Source organism: Aquarana catesbeiana, linkage group LG07, assembly GCF_042186555.1.
Source record: "Aquarana catesbeiana isolate 2022-GZ linkage group LG07, ASM4218655v1, whole genome shotgun sequence".
Classification (NCBI taxonomy): Eukaryota; Metazoa; Chordata; class Amphibia; order Anura; family Ranidae; genus Aquarana; species Aquarana catesbeiana.
In genome coordinates, this window is record NC_133330.1 from 276,775,741 (window position 1) to 276,802,702 (window position 26,962).

General features: G+C 41.8%; 1 protein-coding gene across 13 annotated transcripts in view; it reads right to left on the reverse strand.

Annotated features, from left to right (window-relative positions):
• RASAL2 (RAS protein activator like 2) overlaps positions 1–26,962 on the reverse strand; it is a 492,268-nt gene that overhangs the window by 35,202 nt on the left and 430,104 nt on the right. For all 13 annotated transcript variants that reach the window (XM_073593398.1, XM_073593397.1, XM_073593390.1 and 10 more), the window contains one exon: positions 30–174. In XM_073593398.1, coding sequence (XP_073449499.1) covers positions 30–174 — 145 coding nt within the window. The remainder of the gene's footprint in view (positions 1–29; positions 175–26,962) is intronic.

Sequence of the window (26,962 nt, forward strand, 5' to 3'; positions counted from 1 at the left end):
CTTGCCAAAATTTGAAGAAGAAAACTTACCTAGAGCGTCATGCAGGTATTTTTGCCCAACTAACTTCAAATATTCTTCAATGGCTTTTGTAGCCAGTGTATTTTCCCTGAAGATTAGGACATCATGGTCACCACATCTGTCTACCTCTGACATCACCAGATCCGTTAGAAAGTCCTGAGGAAAACATAAGATGCTAAGAAATGGGGGCACTGTGCATGGCTCTATGTATAGATACCCCCAATAAAACATCTACTTTTTTTTACCAAAATACACAGCAAACAATGAAAGCAAATAAAATACAAGTTATCCACTACAGGCACTGTTCTTCCACCACCACCACAATCTGCCTCGAAAAAAGAGTCACTTCGACAATTATCACTGCAGTGACTAATGGACTAGCTATTATTAAAAGCATATAATCAACCTGTCCTCATCAAACTATCATTTCGTCATCAGAAACCTTCCCTTTTAAAATAAAGGGGTTGCAGCTTTGACACAAAACTGTGCAAAACAGAATATGCACAGAAGACAATTGTAGGGTTTGACTTTTTTTGATTTCTGACTTCTTGATCGACTCTGATGTCTAGAGCCTAGTACACTTGGGCCGAATGTCGGCAGGTTCAATAGAATCCGGCCGACATTTGGCCCATGTGTATGGCAGCTTCTGTTGAAGGCTCATGACCGAAAAAGGTATGCCGACCAGAGTGTTTTGGCAAGGGATGTCGCTGTACTAACATCAAATTGTTAGTACAGTGGCTCTGACCTGAGCTGTTAGTTTTTTTTCATTCAACCTGCTGGGTTGAATGAAAAAACAACTATTAGTGTGTACTAGGCTTTAAGTACTTTACATTACACATTTGTAATTTCTGTATTTAATTAAGTGTGGATCATTATACAAATATAGCATAACCATAAGGTTAGAAGTAGGTTTTAGGTTTTCTTTGCTGGCCTGCGAGGATTCATGCTGGGGAATTTATTTCAAGGACTAAACTGCCCCTTTCCCACACATACCTTACTTACTAGTCATAAACTGATGAGCTGCTTGTAATTTTTCTGCATTTTCGGTTAGCTAAATACCTGTACACAAGTGGTCTTCAACCACCCTGGGAGAGACTGGCAGAATGTACAATTACACAATAATGTGTAATTGTACATTTAGGAAGGGCTTGGCTGGGGTGACCTTGCTCTCAATTTAATCATAGAAACCACATTTCAGACATCTAAATGCGGTGTATAAAGCATACAGCAGGGACATCTGTTTTTATGATGGTAAAAATAATTAGGTCACCTTTGTTGGCTACCAGGGGTGCCGGTTTTAGAATTTCTTTTAAACACTTGCAGGGAAACGCTCCTCCCATATGAACCTCCTTGTTCGTTATAAATTGATGAGCTGTTTGACATTTTTATTTTGGTAGGTGTAGTAAATGTACATTGGTATTTTTGGGAGAGGGAAAATTTTATGCAATGGACACTGAATATTTTGTGACAGCTCAGCCACCTGCAAACAATCATATGAAAGACGAAGTCCTATACTACTGAAAAACACCAACTAATTAAGCCCCTCCAGGGCACAAAACGTATATTTGAGGTGAATTTGTTCTGGTCTGAAACAGTATTTTCACAAAGGAATCGGAGTCTATTCAAGATGTATTCCAAGCATTTGACTGAATCTCTTTAAGAAAGAACACTTGGCTTCCATTTGACCATTTACTGACTAGTAGCTGCTAAACTGCATTAAACTTTGAAAGGGCAGATGTTAGTAATGCTTGGCCCTTCCTATGGAGTATACACTGAGTGGAAAGCATCTCTTCCTCTACTTGTAACATTACTGTCTGTAGAGCCCATAGCTTTCCCACACCGTGCTGGTTAAAAACTGGACTACTTGCTTGGGCCTTAGCAGTCAGGTATATTATTACATTGAGGTGAAAAACAAAAGCATAAAATAATAATTTTTTTGGAACATTTAAACTAGTAAGAGAAACTGGAGATAAATGTGTATTGTGTTACTCTCGGGCTACCTCGATGTATGGGTGGTACAAATTATTCAGATCCCCTGAAGAAGTGATGTGGGCGTGACGTAACGCGTAGAGCGCGAAGGAGGTATACCGGAAGTGACGCCAGTAAAGGATACGAGTTCGGCACTCGTGGATTTTAGGTTGTTTTCTATTTTTAAATGTGAGTTTTAGCGGTTTGTTTGTATAATAAATGTTTTTGAACATTAATATAAAACTAGAGTATTCTCCTTTATACATGCATGCCTGGAGGCTATAGAAAAAGGACAATGTAGGAACACTGCAGAATCTACACTACCATTTCAAAGAGCAGAGTGTTGGAAAAACATACAAAGGACCTCCAGAGGTGGCCCGACCACATTACATCACTTCTGAGAGATACCAATACATGCTGTATATCAAACATATCTCAGGTGAGAGGCTAGAGAGCACAGAGGTGACACGGAAAGAAAGCGAAGAAGTCATCCATCATTATAGACATTCACAAGCAATGGAGAAGGGATAAATCACAAATATTGATTCTAGACAATAATAAGGACGCATATTATTGAAGGAATTGTATTTTATTTATTTCACGGATATCAATATTGTTTTCTAGCTTGTGTTTTTGTGTCCATCCTTGAGACACATGGTAATATTGTTTGCACCATTGCACAGGAATTATTGCCACTTTTTGCATATTTAAAATCTGATATTATTGTTTGGTTGACAGCGCAACACTACTCATCTTTTAAAAGCAACTGGAGAGTTTCTAGCTCAGACCCCCTGAAAATGGAATTCCACTAAAAGTGGAAGCGGGTAACTTGTTTTTGACAGGTACCCGTCCCTGAGATCACTATCACTCAGAAGTTTTGTCCATACTTCTATGGATCGCAGTTCATTCTGAACTTCTGTGACCAGTTTTTAGCTGACAGTGGGCTAAGGCCGGCTATCGGCTGACTTCACTCAGCCAATCCAGGGTCAGGATTCACCCACATGCCTGGACCAGCCTCTCAGCTATCCGCCTATATCTTTTATTCTTACAGTAGCCAGAATAACGATCGGAAGATCTTGGAAATCCCCAGTGCTATTGTTTCACCTCTTAAACAACAAATTGTCCTGGATAATGTTAAACAAACGCCTCTCTGCCATCCTGCAGAGCAAGCTTCCCCAATTCAAAAAAACCTGGGACCCCCGGATAACCTACCTGATGGGGGACAGCCTCGTCAGATTTGAGGCTAGCCTCTTAGTGCCCTATGAGAGGCTTGCTGTCTCTTTTCATCCCTTTTTCCTTTCTTTTATTGCCTTTTTCTCTTCTTCCTATTTACAAAATTTTTTGGTAGTTTGGGGAGCGATATAGGACCGCTGATCGGCTGCCATTGGTCCCACTCCCCATCTGTGGGCTGTGCATACAAACACAAAGACCAGCTACTGGTATCGATCCATGGCTGAGAAGACCTGTCATCTACGATGAGAGCATCCCCTGGTCACGCAGTTCCTCTTTGGAGGATGTGTCTTCTGTTCTTAAAGTGGAATTCCACCCAAAATTGGGACCCCTGCTTATTTTCTTCCTCCCCCACTCCAATGCCACATTTTGCACCTTTAAGGGGGGGGGGGGCCTGTTTTTGACAGGTGCGTCCCCACTTCCAAGAGACGGCGCCGCCCCTCGCAAGTTCGTCCCCTCTCCTCCACGCCAATTTGCGCATGTACTGTAGGGAACCGACCGTGAAGCTGAAATGCTTCATGGCCGGTTTCCCATAGTGGAGACGGCGGCAGCACCTGATAGCCAATCTGAAAATCGGCTGGGGTGCCGACATTGCGGGCTCCCTGGACAGGTAATTGTCCATATAATAAAAGTCAGCAGCTAAAGTATTTATAGCTGCTGACTTAATTTCTTTTCCCTCAGGCTGGAACACTTCTTTAAGAATTATAGTCATAGCCCAAAATTGAGTTTTACCGGTTCCTTTGCTACCTATGGTGTATGTCAATGTTATGTACCGGTACTTTTCTATACTGCATTGTATGATTTTATACCTGCATAAAAAAAAAATATGGAGGATGAAGGCGGGACTTTGTGTGAGGCGTGTTGGTGAATGTGTCCACATTACAAGAAATGTTATGGTAAGATGTCTAAGGTGGATCCTGTACCGAGTAATAATACCCACAAAATATGTTGCAAAAAGAAGATGGTATGAAGTTTGATAACATAGATCCTAAAACCAAATACATAATAAAAGGAACACGTTTAGGCCACCATAAAGCATGTTAAAATAGGTATATTTGCAGACATGGTTCGAATAATGGTTGTACATTTACAAGAGAGTACATAGTACAATAATACAATACATAGTACAATGAATAAGTATGTGCATCAATAGATGTTAACTCTACGCGTTTCTTGGCTTGAAACCAATCGTCAGGAGTCTGATGCAGTGTAACTGCGTTGAAACAATAGCAATATGTCAGTATAGCAACAAAAGTATGGGGAAAATGGACAAATAAAGATGCAAATTGTTAATATACTTACAAGTGATGCATAGGTAAATAATGACCCGTACATTATAGTGCAATGTTGGTCTGGGTCCACCAAGTCTCCCCCGGGATTGAGGCAGAGAGCACGCCCCAAAAGCCCATCGGCCCCGGCCGACAGGGTGGCCAGAGCACCTACAGAGGTCGCCAGGCGGGGACAGATGACGAGGCCCAGGGAATGGGAAGAAGGCTGTGAAAAATAAAGAATGAGAAGGAGATGTATATGTGAATGAACTAAGGTGAGGGGTGTGAAGTGAATATGGAAGGAAAAAGGCAAAGATTGGGACCCAAAGTGTACGTGGGTATGAATGTGTGAAAAGACCCAAGACAAAGGAGAGGCGTGTATAAGCCGTAATGTGTGTGTGCAACAAGGGAAGCCACTGCAGGTGTCAGTGGAGCAGTGTGGAGGTGTGCAAGGAGATTACCTGTGGCGAGTCTGCTGGGCCAGGTAACATGCCCCAAAGAAACATGGCGAACACTCGAGGTACCCGGCCATTGACAGCCGTTATATAGCCGTAGGCCAGGGGCGTGCTCACGCCTTTTTCTTTGGTATCTTTTATGTCATAGAGACCTATGGTCCCCCTCTCGCCCACTGACTTATTTCAGTGCAAGAGTCACATTAATATCCTATATAGATACTGATACCGTTAAAATATTTAAATATTCCTTTTGTTTTCTTAGCTAAACAAACACTGATTCAATTCAGGGCTAAAAATCTTTGTCATAGTTGTTTTCTCTTTAGTCAGGTAAACACTGATTTAATTCAGGGCTAAAGTTTTTGTTCTCTGTGTATTGGTTTCTGTTGTTTTCCCTTTAGTCAGATAATATACTGATTCAATTCAGGGCTAAAGTTTTTGTTCTCTGTGTATTGGTTTCTGTTGTTTTCCCTTTAGTCAGATAACATACTGATTCAATTCAGGGCTAAAGTTGCTTTTTGTTTCTGTTTTTATCCTTTTTTTATTTTTAGACTTCTTTTTTACTTTTGCCTCCTTGCTTTCGTTTTCCCTGTAGTCAGACAATATACTGATTCAATTCAGGGCTAAAGCTAATTACCTCCACACTCCCTTGCCTAATGATTTTATTCATTGCAAGATTGTGTGTCTATTGTGTCACTTTCTCTGCCAACCATTGATCTTATTCAGGGCAGATATTACTTGCCTTCATATCTCTTGCTTACTCTGTTTTTTCCTTTTCTTTTCCTTTCTTCATTTTCGCATTATCTACATTTCATTTCTCATGACTATCCACATGTTCCATTTACCATTCCTTTGATACAGTTGGTGCTGGGACCTATCTGGTCTATTTCCCGGGGTTGCGATGCGCCCAGTCCACGACCCGTCACCCGTCCCATTATTGACGGGGGCGGGCCCTGACCTCGACGCATCGGCGTCATGACTCCCACGTCCCGCTTCTGGCGCCGTTGGCTGCCGTAGGCGGGGTCCTCGGTGAATTACCATCCAGGGCCTCGGCGCTGCGGGGCTGGGAGGTGGCAGCAAGATGTTCCTCGCTGCCCTTCCCCCGTCGCGTCATCATGTCCGTTCATGACGTTGGCGTGAGCACGCCCCTGGCCTACGGCTATATAACGCCGGGTACCTCGAGTGTTCGCCATGTTTCCTTGGGGCATGTTACCTGGCCCGGCAGACTCACCACAGGTAATCTCCTTGCACACCTCCACACTGCTCCACTGACACCTGCAGTGGCTTCCCTTGTTGCACACACACATTACGGCTTATACACGCCTCTCCTTTGTCTTGGGTCTTTTCACACATTCATACCCACGTACACTTTGGGTCCCAATCTTTGCCTTTTTCCTTCCATATTCACTTCACACCGCTCACCTTAGTTCACTCACATATACATCTCCTTCTCATTCTTTAGTTTTCACAGCCTTCCTCCCATTCCCTGGGCCTCGTCATCTGTCCCCGCCTGGTGACCTCTGTAGGTGCTCTGGCCACCCTGTCGGCCGGGGCCGATGGGCTTTTGGGGCATGCTCTCTGCCTCAATCCCGGGGGAGACTTGGTGGACCCAGACCAACATTGCACTATAATGTACGGGTCATTATTTACCTATGCATCACTTGTAAGTATATTAACAATTTGCATCTTTATTTGTCCATTTTCCCCATACTTTTGTTGCTATACTGACATATTGCTATTGTTTCAACGCAGTTACACTGCATCAGACTCCTGACGATTGGTTTCAAGCCAAGAAACGCGTAGAGTTAACATCTATTGATGCACATACTTATTCATTGTACTATGTATTGTATTATTGTACTATGTACTCTCTCTTGTAAATGTACAACCATTATTCGAACCATGTCTGCAAATATACCTATTTTAACATGCTTTATGGTGGCCTAAACGTGTTCCTTTTATTATGTATTTGGTTTTAGGATCTATGTTATCAAACTTCATACCATCTTCTTTTTGCAACATATTTTGTGGGTATTATTACTCGGTACAGGATCCACCTTAGACATCTTACCATAACATTTCTTGTAATGTGGACACATTCACCAACACGCCTCACACAAAGTCCCGCCTTCATCCTCCATATTTTTTCTGTATCCATTGGGATGGAGGCATGTTGGTGCATTTAGATAAAAGCAAGTGGACAGGTCACAACCCCATTTTTGTTACATTTATACCTGCATAGTTTATAACCTTAATAAAAACGATTGGAAGAAAAAAAAAAAAAATCATGACACCAGTGTTACTTCCCAATGACATGTGACACAAGCTAAATTTCCTTCCTTGTCATCTAAATCAACCTAATCAGCTACTCTAAAAAGAGGCCTTACCAGAACAGATGAGATCTGCAAAACTTGAGAGTTTTTTTCCTATAAAGACTGGGGCACAAATATGGTCAAGCATCCCCATTCACTTCTAATCTGCCCACTATTCACAAGTCAAGCATATTCCCACCCTTGTGCTGCAAGCTTAATTTTCTGACAAATGACTCTAATGAAAGCTATGTGCACAGACCGCTCACAGAGCAGTTTTTGACATATGTATGCTCTTGCCTGAAATTGCCAAAAATGATGGTGAAATTAAATCTTTGGATGCTATCAAACAATCAGGTTTTTATGTGATGCTTCTATAAGCAATTACGTCTATTCATTCGGCTTGAGGCAGCATTATTTATGAAAGCTGAAGAAGAAGAAGAAAAATTAATTTACTAGTGGGAAAAGTTCTAAAATAGCTCAGTCAATCTGTAATTCTTAACCTGACAAATACTCTCAATTATTCTCTGTGTGTTACCGTGAAGATATCAATGCAGGTGAAAACATATCCTACAAAACACATCATAAAGGAATTCATCAGAATAACTTTACAAAACCTCTTTAATCAACAACCAGAAAAAAAAAAAAAGCTTCCAAAAACACATTTTAATCTGGTGTATTTCTGATCATAAAGAAATAAAGGCTTTTATTACAGCAAGCCATACGAGAAATATGGGGGCCGTATTGAATTGTCAAAATGATCATAAAAGTTTAGATGACAACTTACAGTTATAAATGTCCTGAAATAAAAATGACAAAAACAGATTTATAAATACACCCCCTTTGCTATAAAAACCTATGATTTAGATGCTTTACAAAACCGGCAGATAAACAGACTTGGGACCAAAAAATTCTTACAGTGAAGCTTTAGCGTGTTTTCTTGTAGCACTGGGTACACTAGGGACAAAGGCAGAGAGAAGAACAAATATAGATGTGTGTCTATGGAAACACTGGGCAGAGGTATTGTGCTCAGTTATTTGAAAACAAATGCGTCTCTGAATGTTACCATCTAGATACAAAGCGCAGTTTTGAAAGCATAAAAACTTAAATATAAATATGTTCCTTAAAGTGTTACTAAACCCACAACAGTAAAATAAGTCTGTAGATGCAGTAAAGCACGCTTGTTATACTCACTGTGGAACCTAAGGGGTTAAAAAGGGTCGGGGCTGCTCTGTGCGAAACCATATATAGAACATGGTTATTATTATTATTTTTATTACCCTTTACAATCTCTTTAGGAATGCACATACCACTATTTAGGACATTTGCTCAATCCAGAGTTAAGTTTAGGATAACTAGCATTGGATCACATTCTACTGAACTGAAGTTACTTGGATAAATTGGAAAATGTCTTCAACATTATAGATCGAGTCCAGATGAACGCGGCTTACCAATACTAGCTATACAATGACCTGGATGAATGAAAACCACAAACTCAAAAACAAATCACACATTAGGTAGCAATGGAATTTCTGCAAACATATACAGAGAGTGGGATCACTACTCCATCACATTGTATGCGGTAGAATTGGGTTGGGGTTTGTGGAAAGAGAACATAGACAGCAGAATCTGGGGAAAGGGTGGCGGCAATACATCCTTTACTAATTCATTTCTCACATCTTTCTTATCCGAGTCTTCAGATCTTACCGATAATCATTATTATTGCATTACTTTACATTATTTAGAGCAGCCTTTCTCAACCTTTTTTAATACAAAGGAACTTTTGAAATAACTTTCTAGTCTCACGGAACCCTTGCTAATAATTACTATGGTATATTCACAGCTTACGGTACATTACTGTGACGGTCAGTATGTGGAGTCTCAAGTCTTCCTCCTCCAACAACCCCGCCGTCGCTCCCCTACCGTAATGTTCTGGTGTGGTTGGGGTTTATAGACCTAAGGCAGGGTACACACTAGAAGTTATTTTTCATACAACCCAGCGGGCTGAATGAAAAAAAAATAAAATAATGGAGATCACCACACTAACATCGGATGTGTTAGTACAGCGATCTCCCCCACTGTGCCTGTGTTTTCTGACTGGGGGACCACCCAATCAGCACTGGCAACCATTGACTGCCAGTTCCGATCGGATCCTGGTTTTCCAGCATGGCTGTTTGACAGAATCTGATCACAATAACTTCTGTAGAATAGAGAGCTGTACACACAGGCCGAAAGTCAGCCAGATCCTACCAAACTGATGTTTTCTGATGATTTTTGGCCTGTGTACCCATCTTAAGGCAGCGGTGGTCAACTTTCTTGATATAAGGGGCCTCAAGGGCGGCCCCCAACATCATTAAGGGCAGCGCATAAAGTTCAGTGAATATTCCTTATCAGAGACAGCAGGCAAACAACGGGATACAGTCAGACTATGGCTGTGATCCAAGAGATGCTAAGAACTTGTGAACATAACAGAGATGTTAAGAGACTACAGACCTGATACAAGACATGATCAGAGATTGTGGGCATGCTGCAGGAGATTGTCAGAGACTGTGAACATGCTATAGGGAGTTGTTAGACCTGGGGACATGCCTCAGGAGACAGTCAGAGCAAGGGCGGCCCATGCATTGTGGGCGCACGGGCGCCGCCCCCCCCCCCCCCCCCCAACACCTCCGCCGCTCCTCTATCCATGTGCCCAACACCTTTCAGGATGCCGGACACATGAATTCCTATGGCGAGGGTGTGATTTTTGAAGCACCCGATTAAAGCCAGAGGCTTTAATAGGCTTCAAAATAGGGTGGACTGAGTGCACCCCGATCCCACCCAATTCTGTGACCATAGCGAATGAATTTTCGCAATACAGTTACTCCCCGCCATTTAGAAGGCAGGTCAGCGAGACCTGTTTCCCAATTGGCCGAAGTGCCAGGCGATCCTATTGGATGTCTAGCACTGTGGAAGAGAGCAGACACGCTGGAGCTGGACCTGCCGCTGCCCGGAGGACACAGGAGGAGAGGAGGACACAGCCGGCCGCATAGTAAGTGTTGGACCTCCCAGGGGGGTGGTGCTGGCTGACAGTGGCGCGAGCCACTCGGAGAGGGGGTAGTGCTGGTTGTTTGCCGCCCCCCCCAGAAGAAAATCCCATCAGCTGCCACTGAGTCAGAGACTGGAAATGCATTACGTGAGACTGCTTGAAATCACCGCTATACCAAGGCAACTTGGAAACACAGATTAGTGGCTGCAGGGGTTGCGAGGGCCACACAGAGTGCCAAAGAGCCATGTGGACTCCCGGCTGCAGTTTGGGTACCAGGAAACTAAGGGGCCGTCACTGGAACTCATCAAGTCACTTTTGAAATCAGCGCAGCTCCGTCCACACAGCAATGTTATTCATTCTCAGAGATCTGTGAACTAAAAATCCCGTCTGCAACTGTGGCAGACTGACTTGTAATTCTCAATGGAATACAAGTGAAGTAATCCCTGTATAGGCAGGGAGCTGGGCTAGGAGTCTGCGGGAGCATAGCATTGCAGCCGTGATCCACTGATTGCAAGTGCAATGCTTTGTAGGCTCCTATGTGCGTTCATTTAAAAAAAAATATTTTATCAAGGTGAACCTAGCCATTAATTAGCTATATAGCACCTTTCAGCTGCTTTTTCTTTTCTTACTTCATACCTGTTGATCCTGCCACTGACAGTAGTATATATATATATATATATATATAGATATATATATATATATCTATATATATCTGATGATGCAGTAACACTGCTTTAGAATTGGCCACAACATGGGTCACGGTTATTCCAATAAGGCTTCATGCACACTAGCCTTTTTTTAAGCTGAAAAACACTGGATAAAAAAACGCTAGTGATAGCATTTTAGAAGCGTTAAGGAACATTAGCGTTTTATTAGTATTTGTGCAGCAAAATGAAAACAAAAGCATAAAATAACGCTATTAGAAGCGTTTCTGCTGGAAAAACGCTCCAAGAAACTCTATAAAAACTATTTTTTTTTCTACTCCTAGACACTGAATCGCAAAAAAACGCTAATAGCCTAAAGTAGTGTGTATGGACACACAGAATAACACTATTTAGTTTCTAGGAGCAGAAAAAAATGCTAATAACAGCTTCTATGAGCTAGTGATTAGCATTAAAATGCGAGTGTCCATGTAGCCCAATACAGTAATATGCAGACACCATCTCCAATGGCTCAGTGTGGAGGAAGAGGATAGCAACTCCCAGCACAGTAGTGTCAAGGCCCTGACCACCTGATAATAAGTAGTTGGAAAGACCACAACAGAAAGGAGTGCTGCGAACTGAAGTGACATCATAGGGTCTCTTCTCCCCACCCACAATCGCCATCATAATCCCAGGAAAATACAGAGGGTACTTTGGGCAAAAGTTACAAAACTTTGATAATACACATAGGGCTGTTTATGCACTATACATGAATATGTCACTAATACACCTGACATCTGTTTGAACTTCATTGCTGTGGTGGATGGAATGTCAACACAGCCTAGCTGGTCCGTGATTCATGGCAGTCTGCCATCGTACACACTGATAAGAGTTTATTTTTATTTTTTTTAATTCTTCCATTTTGTGCCAAATATTTGTTAAAAATTCATTTGTAGGGGGATGAACTCCATTCTGGAAAAATCTGTGCGATTGCAACATATTCAAGTACACCTTTAGGCTTCATGTACTGTACACAGGACATTGTTTAACCTTTCCTGATTTAACGATCTAACTTGACAGCTAGAAACCGGCGTCTAAAAATGCCCGTTTAGCTGCGATTGCATCTAGAAGTGTTTGTAAAAAAAAAATAATAATTTTTGTTTAACCACTTCAATACCAGGCACTTAGACACCTTCCCGCCCAGGCCAATTTTCAGCTTTGAGCGCTGTCGCAATTTGAATGACAATTGCGCGGTCATGCTACACTGTGCCCAAACAATTTTTTTTATAATTTTGTTCCCACAAATAGAGCTTTATTTTGGTGGTATTTGATCACCTCTGCGGTTTTTATGTTTTGCGCAACAAATAAAAAAAGACCGAAAATTTTGAAAAAAAAACAAGTTTTTCTTTGTTTCTGTTAAAATTTTTTGTAAATAAGTAAGTTTTCTAATTCAATGACGGGCACTGATATGGCTGCACTGACGGGCACTGATATGGCTGCACTGACTGGCACTGATACGGCAGCACTGATGGGCACCAATGAGGTGGCACTGATAGGCGGCACTGATGGGTACTTATGGGTGGCACTGATGGGTACTTATGGGTGGCACTGATAGGTGGCATGGATGGGCACTGATGGGCACTGACAGGTGGCACCGATGGACACTGATTGCTGGGCATCACTGCAATATAATGGTGCCAATCAGTGCCCATTTGTGGGCACTGACTGGGCACATGTGGATGGCCATGGGGTACATACCTGGCCATCCACATGTTGCCCCCTTCCCTGGTGGTCCTAGTGGCAATCCCTGGTGGTCCAGTGTGGTCATCTGAGGGGGGGCTGCGCTGATAAACAATCAGCGCAGACCCCCCCTGTCAGGAGAGCCACCAATTGGCTCTCCTCTACTCACGTCTGTCAGACGCAAGTGAGAAAAAGCTGATCAACGGCTCTTCCTATTGACATCGTGATCAGCCGTGATTGGAATTGGCTGATCACGTGGTAAAGTGCCTCCGCTGGAGGCTCTTTACCAAGATCGGTGGAGCGGTGTGTCAGACTGACACACCGCTCCACCGATCTCCGTGATGCGCACCCCCGCGGGCGTGCGGCGGCATGTTATCCTGCTGGACGTCATATGACACCCAGTCAGGATAACTGAACCACCGCTCGGCCATCATCTGCTATGGGCCGGGCGGGAAGCGAGTTACCATGTTTAGCAGCGCTTACAAGCTGTTACAGGCATTTCAAATGCCTCTGAACATCCGTCCTGAACCCATTTTTTTTGCGTTCCAAAAAATGCTTCTAAACTCAACTGCCTAGAAACGACTATAAATGCCCCTGTGTACATGTATAAAATAACAGAGGAGCGTTCAGAGGCAGCTGAAAAAAATTCCCAACTGCTCCTAAACGTCTGTTTTCCAGCAGCAGTGTACATGAGGCCTTAGAGCGGAGGTCCACCCAAAAAAAAAAAAAAATTAAAAGCCAGCAGCTACACATACTGCAGCTGCTGGCTTTTAATAATAGGACGCTTACCTGTCCTGGAGTCCAGCGCTGTCGGGTGCTGCTGCTGCCGCCATTGCGGGCAAGGGAACCCGGCAGTATAGCCTTATGGCTTCACACCAAGAACCCTACTGTGCATGTGCGAGGCCCCGCCCCTCTCTCTCACTGGCCCGGTGATAGGGGGAGGAGGAGGGAGGCCCGCGGTGACGTCATGGGCCGCGGCGCAGACTCCCAAAAGTGGGAACAGGATACCCGTTACCCCCGTAAGTTCCACCAAAAGTGGAACTTCCGCTCATTTTTCTCCTTTCCCCCTCCGGTGCCACAATTGCCACCTTTCGGGGGTATCCAGTCCCCCCTCCCCCCTGATAGGTGCCAATTGTGGAACTGGAGGAGGACAGGAGACAAATGAGCGGATGTTCCACTTTTGGGTGGAACTCCGCTTTAAGTAACTTTACAAGCTTGCAAACTCCTAACATGTTCCAACATACTGCTAGCAACAGTATAATATTAATAAAAACAAAACATTTTATCACTAAAAATGCTTTAGCTCCAGGCCTTTGCCTAGGCTGAGCGAATGTCAGTCTGTTGAAGTCATGAGGAAGCATTTTCTCAGTCTCCTCTGTCCATGATTACAATAAATTAGCATCTTGAATCAAATTAAATAAAACTTATGGTATAAATGCAGAATACTGTATTCAAGTGTAAATACAGTGCCTTTAAAAAGTATTCATACCCCTTGACATTTTCCACATTTTGTCATGTTACAACCAAAAACGTAAATGTATTTTATTGGGATTTTATGTGATAAACCAACACAAAGTGGCACGTAATTGTGAAGTGGAAAGAAAAAAAATGTTTTTCAAAGGTTTTTACAAATAAATATGTGAAAAGTGTGACATGCATTTGTATTCAGCCCCCCTGAGTCAATACTTTGTAGAACCACCTTTCACTGTTATTACAACTACAAGTCTTTTTGGGGATGTCTCTACCAGCTTTGCACATCTAGAGAGTGACATTTTTGCCCATTCTTCTTTACAAAATAGCTCAAGCTCTGTCAGATTGGATGGAGAGCGTCTGTGAACAGCAATTTTCAAGTCTAGCCACAGATTATTAATTGTATTTAGGTCTGTAGTTATACGATGGTACTTTGACTTTGAATATCATTGTTATGGCAGCAGATAGCTTCTATAGCCCTGCAATTTTTTAAAAACTGCGGGCAGTCCGCTTACAGATAAAAGTGTTCTGTGTGGCGGACTCGCCGCAAGATCACTTTTATCGGCAGTGAGAGCTGCCCTCCCGCCGCGCCCTGGTCATCTTTGCCGCTAACCGGAGCAGTCGATAAGCGGTGGAGATGATCCGATGCTGTGCCCTCAGAGGCATGTGAGGGAATGATGGCCCCCACTTGACTCCATTTTTTTTTTTTTTTTTTTTATTGCATTTTAGTGTAAATGTGGGAAAGTAAAAAAAAAAAAAAGGCGCCCCGTCCCACTGCGCTCAAAAGAGAACGCATACATAAGTCATCCCCTGAAGAAGTTACGCGATGTGACGCAATGTATAGGGAGTAACCGGACCGCACGAGAACCAGAAGTGACGCACAGAGGCACCTGTAAAGCCGCACAATTTACAGACTTGCTGTTTTTATTTTACACTGTTGTAAGTACCCACTTGGCGTTAAATAAATTTATTAGCTTATTCAGTATTACACTATGGGACATTCTTCTTTATCCTTTGCATATATCTGCTGGAAATGAACACATCCTAAGCCACCATCCACCATACCACGGTTTAAGAGGGATATCCATTACAACACCCTGCAAAGATCTCCAGCCACACCCATCTCCATTGCTGTTTACCATTTCCATGGAGGTAAGAAGCCAGTACACACTGAGCGTTATACACGAAGAGTGATACACCGGCGGCTGTTTTGAAGAGCACATTGGAGCACTATTTGCACTTTCATTTATCATAGACTTTATAATTTTCAATAAGTGAACTTTAGCATCTGTATTGCGGTAACTGTGTGATATTGGGAATTGTCAGCACACAGTCACAATTTTTAGCACAAGCATTGTTTTATTGGTATTATACATCATTATTAATTTATTTTACATATTTTGTGGTTACACTGGAATTAGGGCATTAATATCTAGGATCACTATTGCATTTGCACAGCGCTTAGCGCACGCACTCTGATTGTTTTATTTAGCACTGCTGACTGTTTCTTTCAGCGATTTTACATAGCAGTATCATGGGTTTTTGCACAGTTGCAACATAGTCATTTAATGTTTATATACACTAAACATAGGGCTATTGGTTTGTTCAGCACTGTTCATTGTTGTTTTCAGCAAATTTTACACAGCACCATTATGCGTTTTTTCACAGTCACAACATAAGAACTTTAGTATTCATCTACACTGAACATAGGGCAACCGTTGCTTCAGTTATTTTGCACAGCATCATTATTTCTTTACATAATCGCAATTAGCGATTTTGTACACCATTTATCGCTTATTGTCAAATATTCCATATATATATATATATATATATATATATATATATATATATCATTAAACAGCGCTGAATATCATTTACTTTATACTATTTAAGTGCATTTACACACTTTGGCTCTAGCTGCAACTTATCTGATTAGCACATACTTTGCGATTTTACATAGAAGCAACATGCGTCTTTGCACAGTTGCAACAGTGATTCTTTGTTTATGTACACTGAACATAGGGCTATTGGCACTTTAGTATATACTATGCATTTACATTAGTATATTAATACCCAGAAACACTATAGCATTTGCACAACACTACATGCACATACTCAGATTGGTTTGTTTAGTACTGTTTATTGTTGTTTTTTAGTGATTTTTACACAGCATCATTATGCGGTTTTGCACAGTTACAACATAGCCACTTTAGTATTCATCTACATTGAACATAGGGCTACTGTTGCTTCAGTTATTTTGCACAGCATCATTAGCAATTTGCATAATCGCAATTAGCGATTTTGCACATCATTTATCGCTTATTGTTAATATTTTATATATATCATCAAGCTGCGCTGATCATTATTTACTTTATACCATTTAAGTGCATTTATACACTTTAGATCTAGCTGCAACTTATCAGATTAGCATATAGTCACTTTGATAGCGCGAAGGATATTACTTACATTTATCATACATAAGTCACGCTGCATATGTAAACGATGTTCAAAATACACATGTGAGGTATTGCCATGATCATTCGAGCGAGAGCAATAATTTGAGCAAAAGATCTCCTCTAACTCAAAAACTGGTAACCAGTTCATCACCATTCCATGAGCGGGCGCAATTTTGAAGCATGACATGTTGGGTATCAATTTACTTGGCATAATATCTTTCACAATATAAAAAAAAAATTGGGCTAACGTTACTGTTTTCTTATTTTTTAATTCAAAAAATTTTGTCTTTAAAAAAAAAAAAAAAAAAAAAAAAAGCGTTTGTAAGACCCCTTTGCAAATACGGTGTCACAAAGTATTGGAGCGACCACCATTTTATTCTCTAGAGTGTCTGAAAAAAATAAAATATAATGTATGGGGGTTCCAAGTAGTTTTCTAGCCCAAAAAAAAAATGATTTTAACTTATAAACACCAAGTGTAAAAAATTGGCCCGGTCCTTAAGTGGTTAAGGTGAAATTCCATCTGCTAGCCACAAACTGCAGTAACATGATAGAAAGCTTACTTATATTACTGAACAATACATTCTAAAGCAAAAAATAATAAGGAAGAATATGACCTGGTTGTAAACAAGATATTAGGAATGAAAACACATAGGTCATATATAAAATATTGATAGCTTAAAAAAAAAATTCTTATGTTTTATTACTAAACACATTAAAGAGAAATGGATCAAAGCTATAACTGTTTTTTGCCGCAACAACCATTACTTCCAGCAATGAGAGCCAATGAGAATGAACAACAATAATAACATGGCTGTTGGTGATGGTCAAAGATGACATTTGTTAAAAGTTACTAAATGAGGCTTAGGGCTCGTTTACCCCAGATGCAGTAATGGGCAATATCTTATTATTATACAGGATTTATATAGCGCCAGCAGTTTACGCAGTGCTTTACAATATAAAAGGGACACAATACAGTTATAATACAATAAAATACAGGAGGATTAAGAGGGCCCTGTTCAGAAGAGCTTACAATCTAATAGAGTGGGGCAGGTGGTACAAAAGGTTGTAACTGTGGGGATTTCATCATGAACCCATAGTAAAATCTGTTTTCTAATCACCTTAGACCACAAAATTGCATCCAGTTTCTAGTGCTTTAAAAAAAAAAAAGTGGCATGCATTTTTCTTGCACCAGAATGAACAAAACAATGTGATTAATTGCAAGGGAATGCTCACAAATAAGGAAAAAAGGTCTGCATATGAAACAGATTTTTATAGTGAATGAAAAAAAATCATGTCAAAAGGTGCAGTGCAAATGCATTATAAATGCGCATGTGGACCTGTGCACTGAAGGCGGATTGCATTGGATTGAAATGAGCCCTTACTGACTGTTCTAAACAGTTGCACTATGAATAAACCCCTCCACTGTAAATCCAAATGTGGGTTAGACAAAAAAAAAAAAGACGTTAGAACTTGATACCAATAACCAGTCAAACTAAAATTTGACCCCAAGCCCCACGGCAATACCTACAAAAAACTTCATGTTGGCTTCTTTACCCAACGTCATAGCAGATGCCAGAGAACCCCATATACTTTTATGAGGCTAGGAGATTGATAGAAGACTACGGGACTTTACTGCTCAAGAACACACATCAGCTAAAGAAGTCAGAACAAAAGATTTCAACATTAGGGCGGACCTCTGCGGCAAGAACTGGGTAACTATGGAGCTCTGGGGGGAGGTGGGCAATTTAAGTAAAGGAGGGGGTGGAGGCAGAAGTGTAAGCAAACGCTGAATGTTTCCTACCCTCTATACCGGGGATAAGCAATTAGCGGACCTCCAAGTCCCATCATGCCTCTGCCTCTGGGTGTCATGCTTGTGGCTGTCAGAGTTTTGCTATGCCTCATGGGACTTGTAGTTCTGCAACAGCTGGGAGGTCCGCTAATTGCATATCCCTGGCCTATACTGTAGTCACATACAAAAGACATTCAAATTATTTTATACATTTTTTAAATGCAAGCAGTTTGAGTTCCTAAACTGACATAGTATCAGCCTCGCGCAATGCCCTATATGCAACAAAGCTTAGGCTGGGAGAGGAAGAAGCTGCACAAGGAGCCAATTAGCTGTGCTGTAGTGTGCAAGAAGGGACAGGCTGACAGGAAGAGAAAACAGGACGATAGACTCATCAGTCTACTGCTTCTCCTTTCACTGTCCAGTCACAGCATTGGGGGAGGGAGAAGAACTGTGTAAGTGGTAGTTAATTGCAACAGAGAAAAATCAGGTCTTCTGCGCTGCCAGGCAGGGCTGTGCTCTGTAGCAGAGCTGTGAGAAACATACGACGGGATAGAGATACAAATACTTAATCAAGTAAAACAACTCCTATATACGTATTTCATCCATGTATGTAGCTGTGTTCCAGGAGTTTAGCTTTAAAGTGATTGAAACCCATATACTGTATATATATTTTTAATAACAAACATGTCATACCTGCCCACCAAAGCAGGCTGCTTGCTATGGGGGCACTTGTTCGGGCTCGCTCCCAAGCCGGCTCTGTGTGTCCATTGACACACAAAATTTGGCTTGGCCCTGCCCTATCCCCTTCTCACTGGCTGTGATTGACAGCAGTTGGAGCCAATGCTATTTTTTTAAAGCACAAAACATGGCATACTTACCTGCTCTGTGTAATGGTTTTGTACAGAGCAGCCCCAATCTTCCTCTTCTCGGGTCCCATGCCGATGCTCCTGGTTGCTCTGCATTCTCCAAGTGCTCCCTCAGCAAGCCACTTGCTATGTGGGCATTTGAGTGTGCTCACTTCTGAGCCCTGCTCTGTGTGTCCATTGACACACAGAGCACAGCTCAGCCCTGCCCCCTCCTCACTGGCTGTGATTGACAGCAGTGGGAGCCAATCGCTCCTGCTGCTGTCTCTGAGCTAATGAAAAGGGAGAGAGCCATAACTCTTGCGCACATCGCTGTATTGAGATCGGGCTCTGGTAGGTATAAGGGGGGCTGGAACGGCACACGTTTTTTTTTTTTTTCTAACCTTCATGCATAGAATGCAAAAAGGTAAAAAACCTTCAGCCTTTGGAACCATTTAAATCCATAACCTATGTAGGTCCTCCTATAGGATCGCAGAGGGTGATGAAAATATGAATAAGGAAATAATATTGTAAAAAAAAAGTTATGCAGGGTTTTATGTGCGTATATACCAATATGGCATTTAAGCCTCGTACACATGGTTCGATTGTCGTACGACCGAGCGGCTGATATTTGTCAAAAGCGCCTGTGCAGGATTTTGTCTAGCTTATTAAATATCCGCAAATTGTCGCTCGACAAACACGAACATAGTGATGTACTACGAGAGTATAAAGAGGAAGATCATTTCTCAAGCGCCACCCTTTGGGCCCCGTCTGCTAATTTTGTGTTAGTAGAAGTTTGGTGAGCGTTGATTCGCACATTTTTGTTAAGTTATTTTAATTTGGATGGTAGATAGCATCTCTAATTTAATTTCTGTTTTTTTTTCTGCACAATAAAAAAAATAGTGTAGAATAATACTTGGCTGTGTGTTTTTCTTCAAATGACAATTTGGGAGTAGGCAGTTACATTAAAAACAACACAACGGAAAAATAACAAGGGACACCAACAAAGTTGTATCTTTGATCTTAAAAACTCAGGGATAATGTTGTGGTAACTTCCCCAAAAAATCAAACAACAACCTTAATATTAATATTATTTATATCACTAGAAAACAAATGCCTTTTAAAATACGTTTGGCATAACTACAGCAGTAACACCAGCAAAGCAGCTTCATCATTATCCCATTAAAGAAGATGAGAATGTGCGCTGCATTTCAACATTTCATCATTTGCCGCGTCACAAACGTTAATTCTAGATTAAGAACGGTAGTTTACAAGACCGAACTCTTCCTGGTCGTTCCTTGATTCTGATCATGCGTGTTTGTACTTTTGACTTTTGTGTGACAATTTCTGTACTGAGCATCCGAAAATCGGACATTGCGTTCACATCCTACAAAAAATTTATAGTCTGCACATCCAGATTTTGTCTGCGAAAAAGTGAAATCGGCTTTCATAATAAACCGCAGACAGCTCGTCATACGAATTTTTCCATCTGATTTTCGTATCGTGTGTATGGGCCTTTAGCCTTCACTCAATGGGAAAAACAACCTTTTTTTTCTATATTAAAAATCTGCCTGTGTCATTTTCCACGCCCAATTACTCCGTTACGTAAACACAATGCTTTTCCTGTCCCCTGGTATTTGTTGTGCTTCCCCAGTTAGGCACTTGGTTGCTAAGAGTATCCAGTTTATTAATAAAGCTTTCTAATTAGGAAAGCACCCAATACACGGCACCGTGTTATCAATAGAAAAATATAATGCAGTCTCTATGCAGCCCATAAACCGTTTTAGTAAATGGCTCATTTCAGCTACAGCACAGGCGCACGTCCAGGAGCCCAATTGTTAAAGTTACTTGCCTAATAAAATTTGCAGCAGTTGTATGTGTCACAGGAGAGTCAAGCAAATAAAGATAGCAAGGAACACATCTCGGTGAAATCTTCACTGCTTACTGAGCTGGAACACAAAACATCTGATATATTGACATCAATAGAAAGGCCTTCCCAGGACTGCAATTCTTTCCATGCATTACCGTCAGACCCGTCTCCAAGCATTAGGACTCTGTCTTTTAAACACCACAGAAACCATCATTTAACTGGGGAAGGCTCTTTATATTTATCTGTGGAGGGGAAAACTTCTATCCAACTCAGGAAAACGAGTGTTTTGCAGCAATAAAGTCTTAATACATTCCCAGCATCACAGATCAGCACCTGGGAATAAGAGAGCAGCATGGAGAAAAGCCTCATCTACAGATGAAACTGCTGACTTACTGATATAGAGGAGTGCTGGAACAATGCGGTCAGTAATGGGGGGAAATAGGGTGTAAGTCAATAATACCACTTCTATATTCCTCTATAGGTAATGGACAGAGACAATATGCCTTTCTAAGCAAATGAACCACTTCAATACCGGGCCTATTCTGGCACTCCTCTCCTACATGTAAAAATCATCATTTTTTTGCTAGAAAATTACTCAGAACCCCCAAACATTATATATGTTTTTTTTTTAGCAGACACCCTAGAGAATAAATTGGTGGTTATTGAAACTTTTTTTCTTGAACGGTATTTGCGCAATAATTTTTCAAACAAGAAACGGTTTCATGAAATAAAAAATAACAAAACAGTAAAGTTAGCCCAATTTTTTTGTATAATGTGAAAAATAATGAGTAAATAGATACCTAACATGTCACACTTTAAATTGTGCACACTCATGGAATGGCGCCAAACTTCAGTACTTAAAAACCTCCATAGGAGACGCTTTGAAAATTTTTACAGGTTACCAGTTTAGAGTTATAGAGGAGGTCTAGTGCTAAAATTGTTGCACATGCTCTATCGCACACGGCGATACCTCACATGTGTGGTTTGAATGGCGTTTACATACGCGGATGGGACTTACATGTGCGTTTGCTTCTGAACACGAGCTACCGGGGGACAGGGGCGTTTTACTTTTTTTTTTCTTTTTACACTTTTTTTTATATTTATTTTTTTTTATCACTTTTATTCCTATTACAAGGCATGTAAACATTCCTTGTAATAGGAATCTATTGTGACAGGTTCTCTTTATGGAGAGATGCGGGGTCAATAAAACCCCACATCTCTCCTCCAGGCTGGAAAGCATGAGATCGAGAAAAAAATTCACTGATCTCATGCTGACAGCCGCGATTGCGACTTTGTTTACTTCCGGGAACTCGGGCGTAACGTCATAACGTCGCGCCCGGGCCTCCGACGGTCATAGAGATGACTGGTGACCATCTGGTCACCGGAAATCTTTATCGTCGTCATCCGGCGCCGGCCAGTTCTTTCTCCGGGCCCCAGATGGCACGGGAGAGCCCGGAGAAGCACCGGATGGTGGCGGAAGGGGATGTCTCCTCCCGTCGCCTATAAGAACGATCAAGCGGTGGAACTGCCGATATGATCGTTCTCATCGTGCACAGAATCGCCGGCTGGAAAGAATGATATCTGAATGATGCCTGTAGCTGCAGGCATCATCCAGATATCCCCGCACAAATTCAAGGACGTCATATGACGCCCTAAGGTATTGAAGTGGTTACAGATCAACACTAAGCACATCTAATACGGCTTTGTACTACATGATATCAAATTATATATATATATATATATATATATGCCCGATTCTGGCTAAAATGAGAATCAAGATTTTTTTCTTAGAATAAAGATCATGATTCTCTCAGCGTAACATTATCTTTCACAATTTACAATTTTATTTTTTTCAGTTAATTTAAGTGTATTTTTCCCCCCAATACAGTGAGACATAAAATATTGCAACAATCGCCATTTTATTCCCTAGGGTCTCTGCTAAAAAAATATATATAATGTTTGGGGGTTCCAAGTAATTTTCTAGCAAAAAATACTGATTTTAACTTTGTAAGAAACAAATGTTAGGAAAAGGTTTAGTCTTTAAGTGGTTAAACTTCCCTCATTTACAGACCGAAGTTAATTCCTTTGATCTACCAACGAAAAGTTACAATGTTTACAGTTATCTACCAGCAAGGACAATGTTGTGAAAAACTTGGCAGGGTGCCTGTTTTTTTTCTTTTGACAGCTGACTGAGCAGAGAACTCTCTACACTTGTTACATGAATGAATCTGGAAAATCTGCATAGAGATCGTGAGGGGGGTTGAATCAAGATCACGATTTTTTAACAACTAACCGTGCAGCTCTAATTATATATATATATATGTATTTTTTAATGCAACCATTGTGAGTATGCGAATGTGTCTAAATGTCAGTCTTTTCTCTTTCCTTGCACTGCAGCACTCAGACTGGGAGAGGGAGCACTATGAGCCAATCAGGTGTGCTGCATGCACACGAAGACAAGAGGATAGGGCAGACTCAAGTGGGGTGTGATCTCAAACTACTGCTGCTCCCCGGTTACCTCCCTGCACCAGTTGAGTTATGACCAAGCTATATTGCTTAACTGCAGAAGAGAAAAAGCCAGGACACCAACCTTGCTCTTCTGTCTGGCAGGGCAAAACCCGATGAACTGAATTAGAAATCATATGACAAGTAAAAGAGTTCCCATATATGCATTTCAGTTCAGCATTAAGGATCTCATGCACACTAGGTGCGCTGGGCAGCCTTGACCAGCCCCATGCAAGATGAGACAAAAAGCCTTATTCCGTATGGTTTCAGTTCACTCAACTGTTGTGCGTGGAATGCAGTACAATTTTTCAGGGCAGCGGGTCATGAAGGAAACTACAGCTTTACAATGTGGCTGTGTCAGTAGACTCTTATGAAATGTTTGTTCAAATTAAATAATGACCAGTGTGGTGTGATTGGCTTCAGACAGTACACACCGGTGACCATCCGTGTTGTGCAACTGATGTGAACGAATCCTAAAGTACCTTTTAAAATTCTGAAAGCTATAAAGTCATAAATACTGTATGTTCCACCACCTGGTTGGTACAAAAAAAAAACAAAAAAACAACACAAAGGACCAAAATGGGCATTTCCCCCAGGTCCTGCGAGAGAAGGAACCAACAATGTGACTTACAAGATGCAGACCCTAGATTTTGAGACTGCAAAGGATCCCATTTTCCTACCTTAGTGCCCTAGAACAGAAGTGGACCATGAGAAAATTTTGGTGGTCCCCGGGGTTTCTGTCACAAATCAACATTGTGGCAGATGTATACCGCCGAATGTTTATTTCAGTGCTGCTCTCAAAGTTTGCTGACAGTTAATACCGTCAGTGAGCATTGATACCTGATGCCTCCTCTGTAGTTCCGGCTTCCTGTGAACTCAGAGGGAGGCGTCTGGAGTAGTGCAGAGAGCAGGTGGTGAAAGAGGGGACTTCCAATGGCAGCTGATCACAGACTATGGGAGGGAGCAGAGAGCTTGAGCACATGGCTGGATAAGGAGGTGAGATCTGATGATGAGTCCGTGTAAGGCAGCAGTGTTATGCAGAGTGTGGGAGGAGAGGACATAGAGCCGGAGCATTGTGTGTATAAAGGCAGCAGTGTGTAATCCAGGGGGAGAGAAATCACATACAGGTGAAAAACCTTCTGTGCTGCGGGTGGCGGGGCCGAGTCCCGCTGTCTGTGGAAGCAGCAGCGGGACACGGGCGTGAGCCCGCACAGGTGCCCCCAGGAGAAGTGACTCTCAGTGGGGGCACCAAATTAAGAGGAGGGGCCTGCAAAATCATTGCACAGAGCAGGCAAATATAAAATGTTATTTCTTTTAAAAAACAAGGGTTTACAAACCTTTTAAGAAGATCAATGTGATCATAAACAAACGTGCTTAAATAAAAATATATAGTATATGCATAAATTGTCAAGGTTTACCAATAAACTCACATTAATGCTAACATTTACTGGGTTAAGAAATAATCCAGAATGTCACTTTTCCAAGGTGCATATTTTTGCTTTGCACTGGGCCCTTTGGCACCATAAGGTAGCCCTGTGTAATATAATGGCTATGATACAGGACATGTACTTGCAGTTTTTCTGTAGCTGCCAGGGCCACCTGCATACCTAAACATGCTCAGCAATGGGCACAATTTGGACCCCAGAAAGACATCACTTGGAGAAATGAAGATAACACAATGCAGATATTACACAGTGTCAGAGGTGACTCAGTGCTGAAAGTAAGAGATGACACAATGGAACATGAAACGCCTTCTTCCCCGAAATCTTAGTGCATTCAATAAATGGTCCGTGAAACATAAGATGATAATGTTCCAGCAGTTAGGAACCTAGGATGTGTCTCACTGGGCCGCAGGCTGACCTTATGATATGAGAACGCAATGGATGACAGATTACGATACAGTGTTACAGCTTTCACACAGTGAAATATTGCCTGGAAAAGCTTGAAGCCAAGTTCCTGTAAAGACAGCAGGGGAGATTTACTAAAACTGGAGCACTCAGAATCTGATGAAGCTGTGCATTGTAGCCAATCAGCTTCTAACTTCAGCTTGTTCTATTAAGCTTTGACAATAAAACCTGGAGGGTACGTTTACACTGAACCCGGGTTTGAAATCAAGCGAGTTTAGCTGAACTTGCACGATTTCAAACCCGCATTTCAGTGTGAGTTTGGGGGAGATTTGAAAGACATCTATGCGGGTTCGTGCACAGATGTCTACTGAAATTGCCCCTGAAGTCGCCAAAAGTAGTGCAGGAGCTACCTTTTGAAATCGGTGCGGCGTTGCACTGATTGGGACAGTGCCATTGCCGGCAATGGGCTGTGATTTGACATGTCAAATCGCGCCGATGTGAACGGGGCCGAAGCCCCTGTTCATATCGGAGAAAAGTTTTACATTGTTACATTAAAGGGGTTGTAAACCTTCGTGTTTTTTCACCTTAATGCATCCTATGCATTAAGGTGAAAAAACACCTGGCAGTGACCGGCCCTCCAGCCCCCCCCCCCATTTTACTTACCCGAGCCCTGGAACTTGAACCGACGGGGACGCGTTGTCTCTCAGCCCGGGGTTCTTGGCTCTTGATTGGATAGATTGATAGCAGCGCAGCCATTGGCTCCCGCTGCCGTCAATCAAATCCAATGAAGCTGGGGGCAGGGCCGAGTCATACATTCGGCAGCTATGGACGCCGAATGCTGGACTCGGGAGTGTGCCCGCAAGGTATCCCCCTCAGGAGAGTGCTTCTCCTAGGGGGTTATCTGATGTAGGGAGGAGCCGCAGAAGACGAGGTTCGGGTTCACTCTGTGCAAAACGAGCTGCACAGTGGAGGCAAGTATGATATGTTTATTATTTAAAAAAAACAAAACAAAAAAAAACGAACCCTTATAATCACTTTAAGATAATCATATTACAGGAAAGTAAATTACTGGTCATAAATGACACCATAAAATCGTATAGTTAAAGATGGAAACAAAACAGAACCATGCAGTAGATAAATACTAATCTTATCTAAGCAAAAGTCTACCTTACGTTTAAATTTTATGTATGATCGCAAGAATAACTGGAATACATTAAATAGGAAAAGATTATGATCTACTACTGATGTGGGGTTCATTATCGGCATATTATTATGGTATGTCAACCTACTTTAGTGGATTTTACCTGAAATGAAAACTGTAGTATGGAGAAGGGAGGGGGGGACGGGTTCACAATAATAAGCAGAGAGAAAACAGGTAGGAGGAAATGGAGATGGGGTCCCCGAAGGTAGGTTACTCCCAGAAGGTAATTGTATATCTACACGTTATAACGTCAACCACCGTGGTAAAAGTACTAGATCTTCGAAGTCCGGTGGTATACTTAAACAGTTTTTATCTAAAGCTTCCATCT